This window comes from Anser cygnoides, chromosome 4 (assembly GCF_040182565.1).
Source record: "Anser cygnoides isolate HZ-2024a breed goose chromosome 4, Taihu_goose_T2T_genome, whole genome shotgun sequence".
NCBI classification, from domain to species: domain Eukaryota; kingdom Metazoa; phylum Chordata; class Aves; order Anseriformes; family Anatidae; genus Anser; species Anser cygnoides.
In genome coordinates this window covers 55,430,189-55,453,501 of record NC_089876.1, presented here as the reverse complement: position 1 = coordinate 55,453,501, position 23,313 = coordinate 55,430,189, and the positions used below count along the sequence as shown (strand labels likewise).

At 36.1% G+C, this 23,313-nt stretch overlaps 1 protein-coding gene across 3 annotated transcripts in view; it reads left to right on the top strand.

Moving 5' to 3' along the window:
- Positions 1–20,354, top strand: part of HPGD (15-hydroxyprostaglandin dehydrogenase) — a 34,892-nt gene extending 14,538 nt beyond the window's left edge. For 2 of the 3 annotated variants that reach the window (XM_048054062.2, XM_013190342.2), the window contains 4 exons: positions 324–420; positions 8,249–8,325; positions 10,143–10,306; positions 11,409–12,330. In XM_048054062.2, the coding sequence (XP_047910019.1) occupies positions 324–420; positions 8,249–8,325; positions 10,143–10,306; positions 11,409–11,547 (477 nt within the window). In that variant the 3' untranslated portion in view covers positions 11,548–12,330. Of the gene's footprint in view, positions 1–323; positions 421–8,248; positions 8,326–10,142; positions 10,307–11,408; positions 12,331–19,327 lie in introns of those variants that run through there. The other variant, XM_066996172.1, reaches the window with a different exon arrangement.
- The last annotated feature ends 2,959 nt before the right edge of the window (positions 20,355–23,313 follow it).

Genomic DNA, 23,313 nt, shown 5'->3' with positions numbered 1-23,313 from the left:
ATAAATTAGTGTGGATTTCATGTCCTTCACAGTGTTTATTTCAGGCTGCAACTATTTAGTTTTATTATTGATATCTTTATGAGAAAAATAATTAAGAAATAATAATTATTTCTATTCATTGCAATTGTACTTTTGAAGTTACTGAGCTGCATTACCGTGGAATATCTTTTGTTTATAATCTTCAAAGTAAAATTAAAATCTCAAGTAAAGTAATACAGGCTCTAAGCATCACAACTAAAGCAAGACTGTTTTTAGGAGCACAAAAGAAACATATTTTAAGAAACATATTTTGAATAAAATTATCCTTTTTCTCCTTATGTCAGACATCTGTGATTAGAGGAACCTACCTTGGCCTAGAATATATGAGAAAAGGAAATGGAGGTGATGGAGGAGTAATCATTAATATCTCATCCTTAGCAGGTGAGAATATTTTGTATATAAACACTTTCTCCTCACTGATTTGTTTCTAAAATCAATGAATCATACTGATCGCTCACACTTTTTCTTCTTTCCTATGGCTCTTCCCTGTTTATTCTCATTTTGAGCCGGTTTTCAACATAGTAACAGAAGTAATATTGAAGGAACATAACTTTAATTTGCTTTAAAATATTCAGTAATTTTCCTAATATATCAGTCTCATATTTAATAATATTGAGCATGATGTAAATACAGCATGAGTTTTTTTTCAGGTTTCAGTAGTACCACACTGAGCAAAACCTAACTAGCCTCAATTTGTTATGCTTATTCCACACTATTTAGTAACATTGCTGAGTTACAACAGTATGCGCTCCACAGTGTGAAACATAATCTAATGTGAAGACCTAACCTTAATTCAGGTTACTTTAAATCTGATTATTTTTGATATTATAAAACGTTTATCAGGCACCAAATATGGAAAATCATATAAGCTTTTTCACAGAAAGTGAGGAAGCAGTAGCAGGCCCTCTGCTCACCTCCATAGGGGCCCAGCTGTGACACTATTTAAGATTAGGCTGCATCTATCTATTAATGAAGATTGTCAAATACCACTATACCTATGCTCCAAGCCCTCTCAGAGGTGAGCCACCTCTGCTTGAGAAGCCATAAAATTAACATTCATATTTCACTGAGCTTAAGTTGACATGTTCTTTGCTCAACTATTTATTTATGCTATAACTATATTTCAATTTATTGGCACAGAAATAGAAATATATGGCTTCTAAGTCAGTCAGGGTTATTGCTGCTGAGTTGTGAAGCAAAATTGTACACCCTTTCCTGCAAGTAGGCTTGATGTTGCCATGCTCACTGCAAAAAAGCACAACCAAATGGGAAATGATAAATATAGAACGATATGTCCCCTGATACCCTTCCTCAAAAAGCATGTGCGGAAATGCTTGCCTTCTTTCTTGCTACTGTCATGACATCTGGGAAATATAACGCATATGCTGGCTTATCCTTGGATTGTCACTGCTTTCTTTTGTGTCCATGAAGGATACCAAATAATAGTATTTTTTTCCAGGGTATTCCTATGTGCTCTAATAGTGAAATCCAGTAAGACAGCAGTGGCCCCAGGTCTTGATTGTGAATGGGGATAAGTGCAGAATAGGTGTGAGTGTCCTGAGTACTGTTAAATGCTATTGTAAGCCTGGGCTTTGCAATGAGAAATCCAGTTCACCCTATGGAGATAAATCTTGAGGATCTCTTATCATATGAGGATCTGACTTAATACATACACGTGCCCCTTATGGGTGAGGGGTACTTCAGTAAAAGTCTCCATGTCCTTTTAAGTCAGCACTTGCAATACTGCCTGACACATTACCTACTGAAGCCAGCATGTTTTTCTCATTGGCTAAAATTGACATTGTACTGGGAGTAAATTAGCCTGAAGGAAAATGCTATTGCACTAAATGAGTTCATCAACACAAGTAAAAGATTAAACATTTTCACAGAAGTGCTGATGCCCGTGGAGTGCTTAAGAAAGGGCAAAGGTAGCGAGCAGCTTGATTCCTGTTCTAACTGTTCTGAACTGAGTAAAAATTGTTTTGCTTTTATGATCTAACAGCTAGTTTTTCTTTGTTTGGTAACAGCTCATGTTATTTTAATTATTAAAATATGCATTTATTTACTTAATTAACGTTATGCTCTAATGATTGTGGTTATCTGTCAAAAACAAAGTGTCCTTTGCTTTGTTTGCTTTTACAAGGCTTCTGTGTAGTAACCATTTCCAAAGACATAAGGAAAGCCACATTATAAAAGCTGACATACACTTACTTTTTATAGTTTTATTTATTTTACTGTCTGTGCTAACTCTCCTTTACAGTCTGAAGGTCTAAGTCCCACAGTTCACCCCTTATAAAAAAGGCAAGCTGCCATGGGCTTGTTTAATATTCCCTGCAAGTGTTTTCTCAGAGCTAGCTTCTGTTGATCATTAAACTCTCAAATGGTTTTGATCCCCCTCCCATACAATTTCTCTATAAGATTATATCAGATATGCTCTGCAGACAGCAAGCATTCTTGCGTCTTGTTGAGCAGCATGTAGAGTTATATGCAGTGCTTATGTAATGTTCAGTAAGAATAAGATTTGCTTCACACAGTAATTAGTTTCAAGTTCTTAACAATGGTAAGTTCTCCGATGATTGAACTAGAGACAGAATCTAGCTTTACTGTTTTATATTTTCAAAGAACACCCCTGGGCCTACTTAAATGCTTCCTATGACAAGGATACTCACAGTGGGGGAAAGCCAGAGCACCCACCATTCCTTTCCTGTATTGAATCTTTCTTTCTTTAGTGTCTCAGCAAGACAGGACTAAATATGAAAGGGAAGGAAATACATAAGCACGTGGAACACTCAACTCCTAACCCACTGCTCCTCAAAGCTATGAAGCTTTCTTAATTCTCTGGGATTTATACATCCAGATTAAGAGGAAGTAGTTCCAGTAAAACTCTAAGATCATAGGAAAATTTGTATTTTACTGCCAAAAGAGAATGCCAACAGCAGCAGGTTTTTGAATATATTGTGGTAAACTTGATTCCAGATTTAAAAAGTAAACTGTTCTAAAACTCCTTCTGTAGGAAACTACTTACATTAATTTTCATTTTCTTTAACAGAGAAGTTATAAGCGACAGGAAAAGCATACAATACTAAATTTAACTCCTGAAATTATTTACTTGACTAACTTTAGTACTGTCTCTTATCAATTGGTGGCTGGTACCTATACACTTTTAGTAAATAAAGGGAAAAGGGAATTCATATGTGCGTATGCACATTTGTTTTGATAGCTTTCATACCTTTAAGAAGGTATTCTGTAAAACTGATTTTGTATCTTTCTGGACTCCACAAAAAAATCAAAGTATAGGGAGCTTAAAACCCACTAAAATATTTAGCTTATGAATACACTAGATTTTTATGAGAGGTTGTTCAATGCGCAGTGGATCTGCATAGCTCTTTTGTGCAACCCTATCAGTGATTTGATTCAGCTTCAGGCATACAGGTTCCAACAAGCAGAGAGTTTGTCCTCCACCTGTAGAAAGCTTCAGCCAAAGGAAATACATAAAGTCTTTCCTCACAAAGAGATTTTTTTTAAGGATCTGATCCTATATATATATCTCACAAGAACAAAGCTAAGCATATGGTTCATATCATTTTGAGTAAAGGCAAGACTTTATCACGATGATGTAGTGCAGTGGAGTAAAGGTATAAATGGCAGTACAACTGAAGCCTTCAGTTCAGCATCCCGACTGAGCTTCTGTTTCCTCCCTTATGTAAATAATGAGAATGCTGAGCAGAATCCACAGGAATGAGATTAGAAAATTTAGAAACTATTCCCTAGAAACTTCAGTTCACTGTTACAAAATTTCCTAGAAATGACACAGCTTACAATTTTTGCTAGGCTTTCTATGTCTCCTTGATTTTGGCACAGATCACAGTAGCACAACTGACATAGTGAACATGATCTTGTATCCCACCATACTCTTAAGTATAGGGTATTACATGAACCCCTTTAATCAATTTTCTCTTCACTCTGTAGGACCATCATGCCCCTAGCTCATTTTCCTACTTACATATATTTGCTTCTTCACACATGGCTTTGACCCTCAGAGGATGTTGTAAGTGTATTCCATACTGTTTATTCAGACTTTTGCCTCAGGGTAACAAAGGAGATTTCCGTAATGTGGTTTGGAAAGACATTTAATTTAAATAAATGTGGCTAAATCTTTGTGATGTTATTTGTTTGTAAGTATTCTATGTGTTGCAATAATAGCTATACTTTATAAAAACAAACCCAATATAGTATGGGAAACAAACTACGTTGGCAATATTTTCCAGTATACAGAGAACCACACTTTTGGTTTGCTTTAAAATGGATTCTGTCAGTGACCCAAAGCTTACCTTTCAGCATTTTCTCCATTTCCATTAAAATAAATAAAATTTAGACATTTAGGATAGTACAAGGTATTGACATTATGAAACACTAGTGAGAGAAAATTTGAATATTTTAATTGAATATTTGAATGTTTTAATCATGAACATATTTCCCTAAAGTATCACTGGGAATAGAGCTTAATCATAGTGTAGAAGCACTGCTTTCTGATGAGCTCAAAGCCTTTGTGAGATGAACAGCCTTGTTAGAAAACATACTGTGGTTTCTTATTCTCTGTGACATTTTCATCCAAACAGAAAGTACACTTCTCAAAGAATTACTGAAACTTAAAGATACTATCAAACAGAAACCAATTTTGTCCCAAGCTGCTTAACTGTGCACTCATGAAGAAAATAGACTAGAAAGAGCACGTAAAAGCTAATATATCTTATCCAAAGGAAGGGTCTTGCTCAAATTTCAAAGTGAAACATGTTCAGTGGATAAGCATACCTGGAAAAAAAAAATCCTTAACTCTGTATTCATTAAAACTCTTCAGTGAACTGAAAGAAAATGGTTTCAATAAAGCTTACAAATGAAGCTTATTGATTCAATTCTCCATCTCCAATAACAATCTCTAAAGATGTGGACCATGAAACTTAACTAAAACTATTGATTTTGATAAAAAAGCAGCTGTAGTGAGAAGCCTGGCATCATGTCTGAAATGGTAATGACTGGTCTTGACACCTTACCAGCAAGGCATATAAATGAGGGCACGAGCTGCCCCTCTGTCAGCCTGTGAAGAACTAAGAAGAAAAATAAACAAACAAACAAAAACACAGTTATATAGTTGATGCACTGTTTTGCTTTTGGTAACCCAAAGGGCACCTTCAGTCATCATCCATTTGAACACCCTCTCCCCCCCCACAGTTATTTTGTGCATAATGTTCTCCAGCCTGTTTCAGTGATGCCATTCCACTTTGCATAAGATAATTATTTATGGGAGCAGTAAATAGAATCCAGATGTTCTAACAAATGAATGCACTAATGAATGTTATGAAATCATTTTCATGCACTGGTAAAATAAATACTCAGGCAGAGCAGAATCAATGTCACACAGCAGTTCATCCCAAGACACTTTCTAGCACAGTCCTTAGGACACACCATTAACAGATACAGGTTCAGCTCTCCCTGGGGCAGGGCAATGGCTCAGAGCTGGAAACCACACTGTGGTACTGAGTACTGAACTTGGGAACAAAAGTGAGGCAGGACTGTCATTGTAAAGGATGCTAGGACTATCTCTTCATTGTCACTGCTTTGGCTGAAAGTGAGTTGATTTCTTCTTAGTTCTCCATTTTAGAGAAAATAATAATAATAATAATTACTATTATTATTATTATTATTATTATTTCAGTTAGAACTGGTTTAAATGCTTTCATTTAACCAAACGATGATTTATTTGTTCCTCTCTTCCTGTCAAATTATTTCTGCTGTCTTTTGACATTTGTCTTTGAACCTTCTTCCCAGTTCATTATAGTGAGCTGTTTCCTTCCTTACTTTATTTCTCTTCCTTTTCAAGAGAAAAAAAAAAAAAAAAGTAACTTGCCTTACTGTGGTTTAAAAAAAACAAACAAGCAAAATAACCTTCTCAATTCCTCCTTTGTATTTCCCAGTACATATTGGAATTGTTTTCATCTTTAAAATATGTAAAACTACTCAAGGGTTAAAAAAATAATAATAATATCATAATATTTCCAATGTCTGAGTACCCCAACATTTCCAATTATCATGAAAAATGGTGATGATGGATGACAATCAGAAGTCACCAAACAGAGGAATGAGAAGTCTTTGTTGCAATCGCAACCCAGAGGAGACACCATGGAAGACATTTTTCAAAACCAGATTCTCAATCAGAAGAATAATACATTAATCCAAGCTAAGGACATAACCAGCCACTAGGTTAAGTTGTTCATTTCCCAGCACTGAACAGTGGTGCTAACAGTGTTGCTTTCACTGGATCACCAACATAACATTTAAACCAAGATAAAACCTTGAAGCTGTCAGGGTTGTAATTAGAGCTTTCTTCGAAAGTAATTTTCTTTGAACAAAGTGGATCCCAGAGCAAAGACCTCACAAAAGTCTCTGGCATATGTATTTTTCTCACAAATCCATACTTAATAGCTGAGTATTGTATCCATCATCTCCACTGAGATGTCACACTCTTTTTTGATTATATCACTTAAAATATGAAATAAGAAACGTATCTTAGATATGAATCCAGTTGATTTCCATTAGAACTAAACATGCAAGCATCAAAATCAGCATCAAGGTTTTACAATACCACATTCAAGAACACAAATTTTGTCCTCTAACTACACAGGCTTTAGTTTGTTATTCATTCATTCATAGCATTCAGGTGGAACCAGAACATCCATGTGGTGCAGTTCAGCTTTTATTTTACAGTGGATAGTGTTGGCATAGTGTTTAGAAATACATATGTACACTCATGGCCTATCTCTTCTTGATGAGCTTTTTGCCATCAAACTCAGTTTTACTAGAATTAAGTTCTTATTTTTCCACTGAAGCCTCTGCTCTTCTTTCAATACTGTAAATGAAATGTGTATGCTCTGCCACTCCCATCACAAAGGTTCACAATCTCAAAAGTCACTTTTCATTTGCTTCTCCTTTTCCTTATAGAAGATCACAGTGCTATTACCGAGTATTGTTAATTCTTTGTTCCTGTCCCCTTCTAAATAGCATCATCCTGGTTTTTCATTTCAGAATAGGGCCCACTGTAGGAGGTACCATACAGTGAAACCCTTTTCAGACTACCTAATTCAGCCTAAAAAAATGCTTTAAGAAACTTTCCTGTCCATATCTCTGCTTTCATTTCTTTCTGCTCACTATCTGAGGAGTTCATCTAATCCTTCCTTTTACAGTGTTTACTGACTTATCTCCATACCCTCTCTTCACTGAGGTCCTACATTCAGTCCTTGGTGGTTTTTTTCCATTTACTTATTGCAGAATTACTTCCCTATTTCATTTAAATCTCTTCTTAAAAACCATCACCTACGAAATATTACTATAGCAGTACTGTAAGTAAAATAAATTTTACACTGCGTCTGATGGCACATTGTCTGAAATATTTTCTTTATGCTTGCTTCTTTGAGCAAAAAACACTATGCAAAGGCGCATGTACTCTTTTGTTATAGTGGTTACTCTTTGTTATAGTACTAACTACGTTGTCAAATAAATAACAATGATATTTCATGGGCAGATGTATTGCCTGACTGCACATCTGTCAGTTGAGCAGCATATGCATTCCTCTCTCTTGCACTAGGGCTAGGGGAAAAGATCTCAAAAAAAAAAAAACAAAAAAAATCCCAGAGAAAAACTGTAATCAAGGGATTGAAGACGGATATTTTATTTATTTAGTGATGTATTACAACTCTAATACTAATTCAGTTACAGTAGCCAAAATGGACATTGATATTTCCCTCAACTTCCTTCTTCCCTAAAATGAACACAAGTGTCCAGTTTGCGTGTCAGTTATCAGAGTATTTATTTGCATATATCCAGATTCATTGAACAAGGCTCTAAAATTCTTGGTTTTGAGTGTATTCTTCCAGATCCTGTCCTCTGTTTTGTCTTACACTTTTATCTTAAACTATACAATTTTTTTTTCAATATTTCTCTTTTGCTTTCCTGTGATTTTATCTATTTCATTCCTTTTTCCCAACTTACTTCAGATTACAAAATGGAGTTTGAAGATTTTTACTAAACTGTCTATTTTGTTGCATCTCTATAAATCCATCACTGATTTTTTACATTATTAACTTACATACACGTTTAAGGTAATCATAAGTAGAGGTACCCAACATCCTTACTCAGCTACCTTTTTATTTTAAAGGACTCATGCCTGCTGCATTCCAACCTGTGTACTGTGCTACAAAGCATGGTGTAATTGGATTTACACGCTCAATAGCAGTAAGTATATGTTTTTGAAAACAGAGTCAGCAGCTCCTTGGGACATGCTATGTTTTTCATGCTCTCTCTCTATTGTCACATAAATGGAACTAATTTTCTTAAAGCAAATAAAGTGTCTGAAGTGCTGGAGGTTCCCTCCTTTTACAAACAGAATCTAAAGATGGAATAAGTAAGGCATGTGCGTGTTTATGAACAATTTGAAGTTTATGAAGATTTAGGGAACACAGGAGAAAGACATTGTAAAATAATATAAGGACAGCAGGAAGAGCCCAGAAGTCATACATTCTTTTCCAAGCTTTAAAAAAATATTTTTCATAACTCCATCCCTGTCATTTAGCATTTTGTTTTCTTTATTTGTAAGCCAGGTTGATTACTTTTTTTTTTTTAAATGATAAACAGGTGCTAAAGAGTGCAAAAAGTGATTGAACACAAATATGTTGACCATTATTTATTCTTAGCAACTCTTAACACGCTAAAAATGTAAAATGACAGAGTCAGGATGGGATGTGTTAGATATTATATGAGCACATCTTAGTCTGACTCCAAAATTTTCTAGTCAAATCAAACAAACAGAATGAGAAAATAACTTGGAGACACTGAAATAGAATTACATTTTCATAGATTAAGCTTAAATACAGTCTACTTATAAAAGAATTCCAACCTAATTTCCAGAATAAAGCACCTGAAAAAATCATTTCGGTAGCTATCTAAATTTGATTCCCCTACACTCCCCACAAATCACTCCTTTTTAAGATTAAGCTAAACAGCACACTATGGTTAAGTGTTGCACATCACATACTAGCCACAGAAAGAACCTCACACCTGGTTTTCTAGTTTTACTTTCACATGGTAATGTAATTTAACATCACAGTGTAAGGTCAACAATAAAGGAGTCACAAGAAAATTAGAGGAAATGCTGTCTCTCTATTGAACATGGTACAGTTGAGGAGAAAAAGAATAATAAACTATACTTACCAGGAAAGGCAGTCCAGTCTAACATCGTACAGGTGTGATACAAAGCATCTATGACTTTTTTTTTCCTCAAACCAAAAGGGCAAACTACCATATAATGAAAATGAGATGTGATTTACATGATACCAGAAAGGGTTCCTGTCAAATGTTAACATATATGGAATTTAGTTTTGAACAATTATGGTTATTCTTGGATATATCCTAAATAGTTCATAAGGTTTACGCAATTGTTAAGAAAGTTCATCCAGCATTCAATACCTGGCTGCTGATCAGACTTCTCCTTTGCTACAAGCATGCACTGGTAGCACCACAAAGGAAGGACCCAGCCAGACCTTTTGCTTACTTTCATCATGTTCCTGAGCTGCATCATGAAAAAAACCTTGCCCCTTTCCTGTTCACAGGGATTTTCCAGTGTATATACTTGGTGATAGATTTCTTCCTTGGCAGGGAGGATAAAACAGCCGTAAAAGTTTAGCATTACTGCTTTAGGGGTACAGGCCAAATCTTATTTCAGCTGAGGTGAGGGAGGTAAATGACATGTCAAGAGCATTGATACAAAAATTTTGGGGAAAAACAGACATATGGAAGAAAGTGTGTTAATTTCTCGTAAAATTGTTCTCCCAGCAAAACAGATGTTGGAAAATAAAAATATAATTACTAGAAAAAGCATACTTCAAACTTAGATGTTGAAACAAAACAATTTGTTTTGCAACAAATTTGTAACAAATTTTGCTAACTTGGCAAGTCTGAAATATACTTACTGTTAAATCTTATTCTTTGAAAAATTAGATACACAATACCATTTAAAAATGCTGATGACGAATGCCTAACTTCCTCTTTTCTAGTTAGCTGCTAACATAGAAAACTATGGTGTGAGACTCAACACAATTTGTCCAGGATTTGTCAACACGCCGATTCTTCAGTCAATAGATAAAGAAGAGAACATGGGACAATACTTCTCATACAAAGATGAGATCAAAAATATGATGCAGTTCTATGGCGTCATGGAGTAAGTCAAGTCAGATACAATGTTTTTTGACCTTTGTAAATGAAGAACAAGCACACTCATTAATATTTTCAAGTGATTCTCAGCAGGCAAAATTAAAGTAAAAAAAGGGAAATGCTGTCTCAAACCAAAGTCAATCAAATGTGTTATCCTATATACAAGGGAGTAATGGCAGATACTTAAGGCATCAAACACTTAAGAGCATCTCCTACTTAGCAGTAGTTCCCTTTATGCATTCCCAGTTCCAGCAAACTGCAAATCAAATTCCTGAGTTAAAGACAGTGTATTAGTTTGTAATAGTCTTTGGTGGATTGTTCCATAAATTTGTTTAATCAAACTTATGAGATTCAGGGTTTGGTTTCCACAAAACCTGGAATTGAAACAAGACAGACATCAAACAAAGAACGGACAAAAATGGACTAAGTTCATAAAAGCACAGTACCAACCATGGTGGGTCGTATCAGTCACCTAGACCGTTAGGGTATTGCCAAGAAAGGCCAAAAACAGACACCTAGGGAAAAAGTACATGAACAAGACAGGACTAAAGTGATATTTTTAGAATGCTTTCTCACTCTCTTAACAATCAGCTGTTCATCTCCTTCTACACAAAGGAAACCTGTGTTGTTTTGCCTGTCCTTTTTCATGTCAGATATATTGCATCTATCCACCACAACAAACCAATGTGACAAAGTTCAACTTACACTAATCTGTCAGCCCTGCTACAATAACCAAGATAAACAATCAGCAAGGAGCTGCAGAGGATTGTGTAAGGGTTACTTCTGCCCACTTCCCCAAAAGAGAAAACTCCAGCAGCTCCTCTATATCCACAGGGATGTGGATACCTACAACAAACAAATGATGATTTGTAAAGCTGCAGCCTTATGTTGTATGTCATGACTAAGGAGACAATTTCTCTCCTGAAACAGTAATACCACTTCTGCTTTTCTGAAAACAAATTTGTTCAAATTTCAGATTAAGTTTCAGGGTATACAGATTTACCTTCAGTTTCCATACCTGTCCTTTTCACATGTTCTATTACATCAAGATTCAAAGATTCTTAAATAACATCCTCACGCACCCTCCCCCCCCTCCCTTTTTTTTAAAGCCCATCAATAATTGCCGAAGGACTGATAACAATAATTGAAGATGATACGCTGAATGGAGAAGTTATGAAGATTACAGCATCCCAAGGGATTCATTTTCAACAATACAGCCAAACACCTTATACATCATCGAAGAGATAAATCTAATTGTTTTGTGCTAATTATGTTTTGCTTTTCTTAAATAGAAAAAATGTTGGAAAAAATCACTTTTGGAAAAAAAGGTTAATTTTGTATCCAGAGCAGTGACAGTATTCAAACATATCCTAATAACAGAGATGGAGAAGAAAATCCATCTCTGGGGATGAGGAAGATGTTATCATCCTACTTTGATTCTACAAGCACAAATATTATTTATTTAGTAGAACAAGCACACTGCTCTGAAGATTTCTGATTATGTAGTAGTAAGGGCCAGTTTTTTTCCTTCCAGTAGTTCTGTACAATTATCTGATCTACATAGTCCATGTATATTTTTCTGTACCTGACTTAGTATAATTCCTCTCACTGTACTAAGTGCCTACTTATTTACATCCTGAACTCCTCAAACCAGGAATTCAGTTCAGGAATCCAGAAGACAAATATACCTATAAAAAATAAGTATTTACTTTTTCTTATATGAACATGTAAAATAGAACAAGAAACGAAATTCTCTTTCCTCATTTATATATGAAACTGAATATGTAGCATATCATACAAGGAAGTACAGATTTTTCTCTTCTAGGATTTTAGCTATTTATAAAATACTTCTGAAATATTTTTTCTTTTATATATAAATATATATATATATATGAAATTTCTCTCTTTGTATATACAAGGATGAATACTTTGGCATTGATAGAAATGTCTATTTACTCATCAAATCTCATTTTCTGAAACTTTAAATCTAATCTCCTGCCTTGATTGATTAAAACCTGAATTAAATCCTGAGTGATCTGTTTGTTTTATATTTTGTACGTGTCCATTTTGGTGCCATGACTTCTTAGATGGAGCATATCATATAATGGCAATGGAACTAAACTGATGGGCCTTCTACTTTCTGAGCTCCTCTGGACCTTCTGATCTAGTTCAATCACTAGTTATACTTATGAAGCAAACCTTTGTACTCTATAGGCTCCATTCCTGAGTAAAAATACAGTTGTGCACAGTAATTTATTTAAGCTCATAGCATAAGATGATGTAATGATCCCTAGCAAAGCTGGGAAAAAATAATAGTCACCCTCCTTAGGAGTAGTGACTTTAATTTCAGTGATTTAAGCATTGTTGTTGGTTTCATTTCGTTTTTCAGGATTGTAACTAAAGAGTGGAGGCACTAATATTTATCTTCTGTGGAAGTCAGGGAGTAATAAGACTGTGGGGAGAAGAAAAGAAGCAGACACACATACCTTGAATTACTCACCATTCTCTCCCCACGTTCATTTTTGGCTATGTTAACACTGATACTTTTAAAGCCTATTTTGTATGAACACATGATCGTATCCATACCATCAGCATTCCTTAATGCATCTACCTGACTTGATTGTATTAATTTCTACTTTTACTTCATTAACATCAGAGCGTGATATAGAAGATCTGAATATTTCCTAATATGTGAATAAGCAGCACAAAAGACATGACATAAAACTTAAAGAAGTCAGCAAACTTTAGTCAGGTCCTAATACTGATAATTGCCTACCTCTGCTTCTCTCCTTGTTAAGCAGTATTTCAGCACAGCTTACTAAAAAAGGAATACATAACAATAATGATAGTATGCGCAAAGCCAACTAACTAGCAAAGACCACACTAAGTTAGGCAGTAACCCAGCAGTTGCTCTTAATAATATGATTCAAATAATGCTGGGAATACTGTATAAAGTCAGTATGTGTACTGAACATATATTGTTCCCTTGACCGCTTTTGTTCCTTGCAGCCCCCAAACAAATACCTGTTAAACATGAAGGATTATTTTCCAGGGGGTCAATGAAAGAACAAATACTAATCAGTTATAATTAAAGAGTGTAAATAATAGAATAGAAGGTCAGAATTCTGATGTTTGGGGAAAAAAAAATACAGAGGAAAGAAATTTAAAGTTAATTAGAGCCAATCACTTTAGATATTGCAAAGTTAACTTGTGGTGTTTCACTGGTACAAAATTCTAAATCTGTGAATTGGTAGGATCCTAAGAATGGATTCAGTTTATGTGGTATATCAAATAGTCACATAAGACAAAATTAGATTAATAAGATATACAGTTAGACTCCAGAACACCTGGAAAATCTGTGACTATGTTTGGGAAAGAATTAAAGCCATATCTTTCTTATACATATAGGTCTTTTATTCTGGATTATTTTTTTAACTCAAAGACAGAAGTTTTCAAATCAAAACTATATAGCATTCCTTCATGAAGGGTAAAGACTGCATTCACTTCCATCTGATAAGGAAGTCTCAAAATGTAATACAGGCTTATTTGATCAAATAAACATGTATAATAAAATCTCAAATTATTAGCACATCTGGAACTTACTAAAAGAAACAAGGAAGTAGCAATGAACTAAAACTCCTGATGCAAATTCTAAAAGGAAAAAATAGCCATCAAGCCTCTACTATTTAATTAAAAAAAAATGCCCCAAACCAAATATTGTATTTTTCCAGTTTCAGTTAGCCTGTATTAAAACACATCTGAGGGTTTCATCTGTGCAGGAAGAACAAGTCCTAAATATGTTTTGGAAAGGTTTCCTGTAAGACTTCCCCCCAAACTCTGGAAGTCTTCCAGAAAGCAAGAGAAAGAGCATATGTTTGATTTACAGACAGAAACACCCGGAGTAGCAGTAGGTAGAAAGATGAGCTAAAGGGAGAAAGTAAGCTTTTTGCACAAAGATTGTTTTGAAACTTTGTCTTCAGTTAAAAGTCTTGACATAATTCCAAGACTTAATTTATTTTGCCTGGGAGATCATCATTTTAAGACAACCGTTCCAGTTCTTAACGGAAATTTAGCCAAAAGAAAAAATAAATATTTTAAATTAGAGATGCTTATTGCCAAGAACATAAAATGACAAGTAATAATCTAGACTCAAATAGTGATCATTATTTGCAATGAACATTCAATGCTATGGTTCTATAAAATACAAGCTTATTTCTCAGCATGTCCTTAGTCTCAATTTGGAATCTTTTCAGGAATAAAGAATAAATATTACACTTTTTTCACTTATAATCCCACATGAAAGACCAATTCATAAGGCATTTCCACCCTTCCGTGACATTACAATGTTACTTTATTTATATTTTTTAGTGCCTTGATTCAAGGAAATCTTTAGGAAAATGTACATAATGCCAATCACCACGATAATTATGGTTCTGTACAGCTCAGGAACCTGAAATTAACTTGTTTTATGCATATCAAAATCATATGTATCAATTTTATTACTGAGGGAGCAATCCATGCGGTAACTAGTCTCCTACTAGTTTACTTAAATTAAGGGAGACTTGATGTGGGAGGCTAGGCCTCTTTCTCTTGTTTGGGACATAAGCTTTGCAAACAGAAAACTAAAAATAAACTTCATTATAACTAATATCTGATTTCCACTGAAGTCTTCCATACAAGCCTAATCTTTAAGGGTACAGCATTAGGTTATGTTCTAATGCTGTGGCTTTGGGGCAGGATGGGGTTATTCTGACAAATAATGATTTCCTTCCTCCAGCATTGAACTGCTCTAAACTTTCTACAGGATGATTCTCCAAGCTTGAACTTCCCTTTTAGCCAAGTCTATTTGCTTTGCATCAAGAGATGTTGACAGTTTGTGGCTCTGGCTCCAGAAGTCCAGATGGTTCAATGAAAGTGAAGGATAATATCATGACTTACTGTTTTGGATTTTTTTTCCTCCAGTACAAAAAAGGAACAGTTTAATGTCAGGTCAGATCTGTAATTTAAACTGATAGGGACAGTAAACACAGAGTTATGCTCTTTCTTTGAAGGGGACAATAAACAGTAAGACAGAGGGGCAGGTAAAGAGATATAAGAAGTAAAAGTGCTAAAAGAAAAAACAGGCCAAACCTAAAACACATCTTTAAAATAAGCAGCTTAATTCCACCGTGTATATAGAAAGCCATTATTCTGAACTGCATACCAAATCTAAGCTCAAGTGTCTTCTGACTTGTGTACAGAGACAGTCTATCATACTATTTTCAGGGATTCAGAGGATAAGATGGAGATCTTGAGTAAAAATAAACCTTAATGAAAAAACTTAACCACTTTCAAGCAATCATGCTTTAAGTAGTGAAGCATTCACAACTTGTATTGTAAAGGACCTGTATTCAGGTCCTCTAATTATTCATAAACTCTGTGCTAATTCATCGCTGTCATCTGCTGGAGATTATTATCACTGAAGAGGCAGAATTCATTTCTTAGTACAGAATTGCACTTTCTCAGCTTTTACTTTCATCAGAGGGTTTCTAGCCCTCCTACTTTCATCCAAAAGAGAGATCACTCAGGAAAGGAAAGTCATCTGGTGATAGGTCTGACACCTGGGGCAAGATTTCTGGATGGCTTAAGGCTTTAGATTTAGCCTTGTGAAACAGAGATTTAGCATAGTCATATCCAAACAGAACGTAAAAGGTCCACCAGACACTCTAATCAAACTCTTGCCACTTCCCTTTCTGTATCTTTCCATTGGACAACCATGAATACGAGCATTTCAGCAATAAGATAAGCTCCAGATATACCACCACACGACAGCCTCTCTTCAGCAGTCACCAAGAACATATTCTCCCCATAATCACCCATTTCACTGATTTCAGACAAACTGAAAGGCCATTTTTTTAGATCACATGATGCTCCACAGAAACAGACCAAGATACTTCATTAGCACTTTTCTTTGTGATACATGTTTGTTGTCTGAGCAGCCACAATCTTGAGAAACTAAAGAAAGAAGAATAGGAAACAGGGATCTCAGTTACATGTGTTTGACCTTTCACTATAGCACATGAGAATAAGCACACTTCTGCCTGCTTTCAGAAAAATTGCAAAACCAACTTTCAGTGCACTTTCCCACAGCTGCAAACAAAACCTACAGAAGAGAAGAGGAAATAAAGATATTTTTAGAACACTGGAATTTAAAACTCTTCAGAAAAAGCTATATTTTAGCTCATCTAGATGTTTCTATTTAAATAAATGACTAAGAGTTCAGGATGTTGTACACCGTCTGACTTTGAAGAGGTATTGCAGCAATTAACATGGCAAGTAGTTAACCTTGTATACATATGAATGCTGCAGCTCAAGAGACCCACAGGTGGGCAGAGAACATTGAAATCTCTGCCACTTACTCTGGTATAGCTCTTATAAAAGTGAATCAGCTTCCTTGTACAGAATCCTTCTGGCAATTTCACTTCAAACAGATATAGTGTTCCTTTATGGAGCTCTTTTATTCTCTGAATTTGTAAGGCTGTTTGAATACATTGCCCTCAGCCATGCTTACAAATTAGTTGCACTTATCAAAAATATTCCGTTTATTTTGATTGAAGAGAGTTACTTTCCTTGGTATGCATTAACAAAAGGCTAGAGAAAATGGAGCTATGTTTTCACACATGCCCAGTGCCTGAAATGAATGTTACATCAAGCACTTCATCTTAAACTCTTCTTTTCCTTGAGAAAGAACAGTACATATTGACATTTTACAGGGACTACTATGCTTTCACTTTTACACCTTCAGTACTTGAGTGTATATTACATACATTTCAGCACACATATTTGTATTTACATAATTACACACACAATACAAATTATTTTTGTATTGGAGCAGCATACGTTATCTATGCGTGTACCTGAAGCTAGAAACATTTCCAAAAGTTGTTAAGCATTATTTTTCAGTGACATTCATCTGCCAGATGTTTGGGGAAGTTAGAGAATACACTTAAAGCTGTATAAGCTGCATGTCGTTATGCAAGTTTTATCTAGCCAAAGTCTAATTTACAATTTCATGTTTCTTCTTAGTTCTTGAATTATACCAAGATTAGATTCTCTTTAATTTAAACATTTTCCCATTAACTGACATAAAATCTCAGGGATATATATATACTATGTCAAAAAATTCACCTGCTAATATCACTCTGTTAGAATATCTTATGCATTATTTATGTTTATTATTTATCAGAAGTGGATCAATTTCAGTCAGTGAAATTCTTGTGATTCTAAGTACTGAAAACTTCCCAAAAATTTCACAACAGCCTTTGTGGCAGGAAGAATTTACTTTATTCCATTTTCTTTCCTCCTGTTTTTGTCTTAGCTGTTAGTATTACTTTATGCTCATGGGGAAAGAAATGTCATGTGGGGGTATGTAAAAACAACTTCCCTTTGAAAGCTACTCACCCAAAGAATAATGACTAGTAGAAAAGCAGAAGAGAGCCTACATTGCCATCACATTTATTGAACAGAACAGTCCACTGAACACAACAGCATTTTGCTTTAAAAAAGTTAGTGTTACAACGTGTCCAAACCCAAAAATATAGGTTCTTTTGTGATAAGGAAGCCCACCTCAGGGACTGTGTTGTATTTTGTGATTAAAAAAATGATTATATGAGTAGTCTCATTATTCCTCATCATTCTTTATTTTGCCTAACACATCAGCCATTCAAAAACAAATAGAGAAAAAAACATTTCTGTAAATTACAAAATTTGTATAACTAAACAGAACTGAAGAAAAAGAAAGAGCTATTTCAGGGTAGATATTTGCCTATGGTGCAAACTCTGTAGCTGAAAGAATTAGACTCATCTGTCTGAGCGACAAATAAAACTGTCTGTATACTTACTGGTATGAATAGTAAGGTTGCTTTTGGCTATTAATTTCCCCTCACTTTGTCATCATACCATAAACTGTTGGAAAAAAAAATAGGTTCAGTAATTGCTCTACGCTGGAATATTCAAACTTAATTTCCAAGGATAGTTTTTCAAAACATTTGATCATGAATAGCATAAATGCTAAGGTAGCATAAATGGAAATATAGGGTGCAAAAAAGATCTGTAGGGTCTGTTTAACAGATATGGGGATTAAAAATTTATTAGATTTTATTAACAGCATTTTTATTTAGTGATAGCTGGAAAATCAGTCTGTTAAATAAACTAAATATATTTAATTCCAGTAAACTAGTGTAGGCACCAGGCCTTGGTGCTACATTTACAACAAAATATTTTTGTTTTAAAAATAAAATGGAACTTGGGCATTTAAGCATTTTGTAAAAACATCTGAATGCAAAGCAGTACTTAAAATGCATGCTCAGCTTCAGGCAAATGCTTATATCCCATCAGTTTGTGAAACCTTAACAAGTATACTAGTCAACTGAATCTGTCTAGATCTGTGCTATAGACAAGAAGTCACGTATTATCATACAGCACCAAGACATTAACTACATAAAGATCCTGAAGGCATAAAACTCCTTTTTGCCAAATATTCCGGCGAGGACTACGTGTTTTGGACAGCACTTGTAGTCAGGGAAAGCAAGAACTATGCAAAAATCCCCACAAAAAAAAAAATTCTGCCTCACTCCAATGCCTCTTGCACAATATTGCTCTCTGTGTCCTAGAGAAAAGCAGATTTTGTTAGCTGTTTTGTTCAGCTTTGCCTCCAGCTTCCTATAATTTCTGGATTTTCAGAGAAATGTTCAAAGTGTGTTTGTTTTTTTTTTTTTTAGACTATCCCAAAAAAACTAACACTCATCTCAAGATTTATTGGGTCACAGCTTCTGAGCTGCACAAATCTGGAGAAAATGCAGATGAAAGGGTTGGATTACATGGATTTAAGCTGTAAATAACAGTACACATCGTTCCAGAGCACAAGTGACAAACTGTCAAGATTTGCTAATCGTATTTAAAGACATGTAGAAGCTGAGAACTTGGGCTCAGTTTCTAAACAAAAATACCACTGTCACACTAAACTAACCGCAAATACTTTGTTCTCCAGGGACAGGTAACAGAGTCTCCAGTCCTAGAAGTCAACAAAGAGTATTCCAGAAGAAATGAACAGAAAACAAAAGAACTGTCATAATTACTTTTTCACAGTCACAGGTACAGATTAACACAAATCTACCTACAAAGCATTATAGTATGAAATCATTCTAAACTTTTGATATTTATAGAGATTTGCTTGAGAGGCCTTGCTTGCAAAATTTTATGTTAGCAAAGGTATCCTCAACAATATTATGGCTTAATACTTATTTTAATCAAACTCTAGAATATAAATGCATTTTAAATCAGCAAATATCAGTGTTATATATTAACAAGCATCATGTATACCCCCTTTTGGAACACAGCTACCTCTATAACTTTACAGCTTTGTGGAAAGATCTAGCCTACAGATTGCTAACTATTAGCTTTTATTTACCTTTTTTTCTGCCTTTTTTTTATATATAATTTTAAAAATTCAGAACATGTGAACAGGCCTCTAAACAGCCACTAAGCAACCTACACCAACTACTGCATCCTCAAAATTTGTCTGATATTAAAAATCAGTTTTTGCAGTTGATTAACAATTCCGGCAGTGGTGTTTGGCAGAGGAGCTGGAGAGTACGTCCCAAAGCAGAAATGCAAATTAAAGTAATGTAGAATGGAAATGTATTTTGATTCACAAATCTTTGCTTTGGATTTAGCATGTACTCATGTCTGATTAAAACCCAGAGACTGAAGTACAGCTATTATAATTGGATTTCTAAAGCCTACTCTAATTTTTAACTTATTAGTAATTCATGCATTTTGATCGTATTTTAACTCTCTAGTAATTCTTTAAGACATATCTTTGAAAGTGAGCTGCATAAGAAGTTCTGTGATCAGACAGATTCAAACCAATTCAGTAGCTTTGTTTATAGGGCAGCTGCCAAGACCTGAGTCACTGAGTCAGCCTGTGACATGCCCACTTGTATAACTTGTGTTCTTTGGCAGCCTTTGAGGGTTTTGTATATCTGTCATTGGATACACAACTCTACTCACATATAAAAAAAAAATGAAGTGATTTTTTTTTTTTTTTTTATAAAATTAGTTTTTAAACCGCACTCATTAAATTTAGTGGACATCAGTGCACCATCTTCTTACCTGGTGGAGGATCAAAGGAGAAAAACTTGAGCCTGGCAAAAGCCAAAGCTCTTGCTATACATCACACTTTTGATCAAAAGAAGAGCTTTAAAATGCACTAGGATACAGTATCTTTCTCTGATAGCAGAACCTGACAGGTATACCAAAAGAGCCAACTAAATCAGTTCATCACAAATACCAGCAACTGTAGCCTGCTGCAAACCTGTAGCCACATGTGCAGAGAGCAAAAGCACATTCTGTCTCTCTCTCTCTCCTTCTACCTAATCAAATTAGGGAAAGGACAGGCAGTGAACTTCAGGCAGATTGTTTTGCTTTTTAAGCAAAAGTTGGATGTTATACCAAATACAATAATATTTGGTCTGCACCATTCAGAGATCTGTCCCACTATTTTCCTGCAAATTTCACACCTCTGGGAGTTGTTTCCTAACTAAATGGCCCAAGAACAACAACAACAACAACAAAAAACCACAATACATGTTTTTGAGGGATGATTGGAAGGACTTTAGAGTTTGCTTTGCTTCCTCTAATGTCGAGAAAATGTTTAGACTTTTTCAACCTTCAGCTTTTAGTCTAAGAGATAGCACTTTGGTTTTGGACCATTAGGCTTTCTAGTCAACAGCTGTTATTTTTCCCTCCTAAAACAGAGGTTTGTTTAGTGGAACAACCAACTTTTATCAGTTTGGTAACTCTGCTATCATTTTTAGGTGGTATAATACAATCCAATTTCATATCTGATTTTAAAGCTTGTCAGAGCTTGTTTAGCTGTTCCTATTTATCTTTCTCTGGAAAAGAAAGGAAATGTTTTGTTTGCTTTCTTGTCTCATTCTGCCTTTGAGGATTCCAATGGGTCAGGTTGAAATCCAGAATATTAATTACCTTGCATACCATTACATCAACACGATCTGGAGGAAACAGATTTTTCTTGGTTTCCTGTTCTAAACTGATGCAGGTTCGGGTCAGACAGAAAATTTGATAGCTGAGGACTGGGGCCTCTCTAAATGCAGTTCATTCTTCCTTACCTCATACAATATTGATTTCATGTTATGTTAGTGTCAGGCCAAAGTTAAATTATTATTTTTCATATTTGACCTATCCACACCTAGAACTTTGTGTTTCTACACTTTGAGAGAAGGTTGTCTGATGGTCAAGGATGAAAATATGAAATAGAGGTAGCCATTAAGAAAAGAAAACTGTAGACGTTGGGGTCACGTTGGTGGAAACTGAACCTGAAGGTTCTCCCCATATTTAGAGTCAGACAGGTATTGAGTTAGTTTCAATGCATTCTGGAGAAACATGTTTACCAGATGACTAAATAGAGAACAATTTGAGGACCAGTATTTTGAGACCAGTCCAGAGCCTGAAATAAAGTGTCAAAATTCTTATGGAGAAAGAATATGAACCAGTCCCAGTGAAGAGTATAGCAGGAAAGGGGAGACACAAGATTCCACCCAAGCTACAGGAAAGCCTCATCAGAGACATCTTGTCTGGGTCCGAGTACTCTATGATTTTCTACACATTTCTTACTCTTTTAACATCCTCTGAATCAGCATGGTGCTTCTGAAGTTATTCATTGCACAAGACTGTTGCATAACACAACTACCCTGAACTCTAATCTGTTGACAAATTACTCATGACAGATGGTGGCAAGCAATGGCATAAAGACCCACTGTACAGTGGACAGCTAGGAATTTGCTTGCTAAAGGAAAAGACAGTTCTAGGCTTTGGGTCAGAAGGAAGAGAAAGGCAAAATCCATTTTTGGATGTTCTCGGTTTATATTGCAATTACTGAGTGTGGCTGCAAAGTTCCACTTCCTACGTAAGTGTAGTAGGTTTACATGGCAAGGTTTTGGTAGCAGGGGGCCATAGGGGTGGCTTATGTGAGAAGGATCTAGAAGCTGCCCCATGTTTGGTAAGGGCCCTATTGCTGATCAGAGCTGAGCCAATAAGTGATGTTGTTTTGCGCCTCTGTGAGAGCATATTTAAGACAGGGGAAAAAAACCGCTGTGCCACACAGCAGCTGGGAGAGTGAGAGGAGTGAGGAACAGCCTTGCAAGCGCCAAGGTCAGTGAAGAAAGAGGGGGAGAGGTGTTCCAGGAGCCGGAGCAGAGGTCCCCTGCGGCCTGTGGTGAGGACCATGGTGAAGCAGGCTGTCCCCCTGCAGCCCATGGAGTACCGCGGTGGAGCAGGGTTCCACACTGCAGCCCGTGGAGGAGACCACGGTGGAGCAGGTGGACCTGCACCGATGGAGACTGCAGTCTGTGGAAGAACCCCGCCGGAGCAGATTCTGGGCCAGACACGTAGCCCGTGGAGAGGAGACCACGCAGGAGCAGGTGACCTGGCAGGAGCTGCTGCCTGTGGGGGATCCAGGTTGGAGCAGTTTGCTCCTGAGGGATGGACCCCGTGGTACGGACCCATATCTGGAGCAGTTCTTGAAGAGCTGCTGCCTGTGGGAAGCCCATGCCGGATCAGTTCAGCAAGGCCTGCATCCCGTGGGAGGGACCCCACAGCACAGGGGACAAGAGTGACTGAGAAGGAGCGGCGGCGAAGAAGCACTATAGACTGACCATAACCCCCATTCCTCCGTTCCCCTGCGCCGCTTGGGGGGGGAGGTGGAAGAGGGTAGATGGGGGGGAAAGGTGTTTTTGGTTTCTTTCCTTTGTTTCTCACTTCTCCAGCTTGTTAGTAATAGGTAATAAATCTTACTATCTCCCTACGCTGAGTCTGTTTTGCCTGTCACGATAATTACTGTGCAATCTCCCTTTCCTTATCTCAACCCTTGAGCCCTTTTCATTGTATTTTCTCCCCGTTCCTCTTTGAGGAGGGGGAGTGAGAGAGCAGTTGTGGTGGAGCTTGGCCACGCAC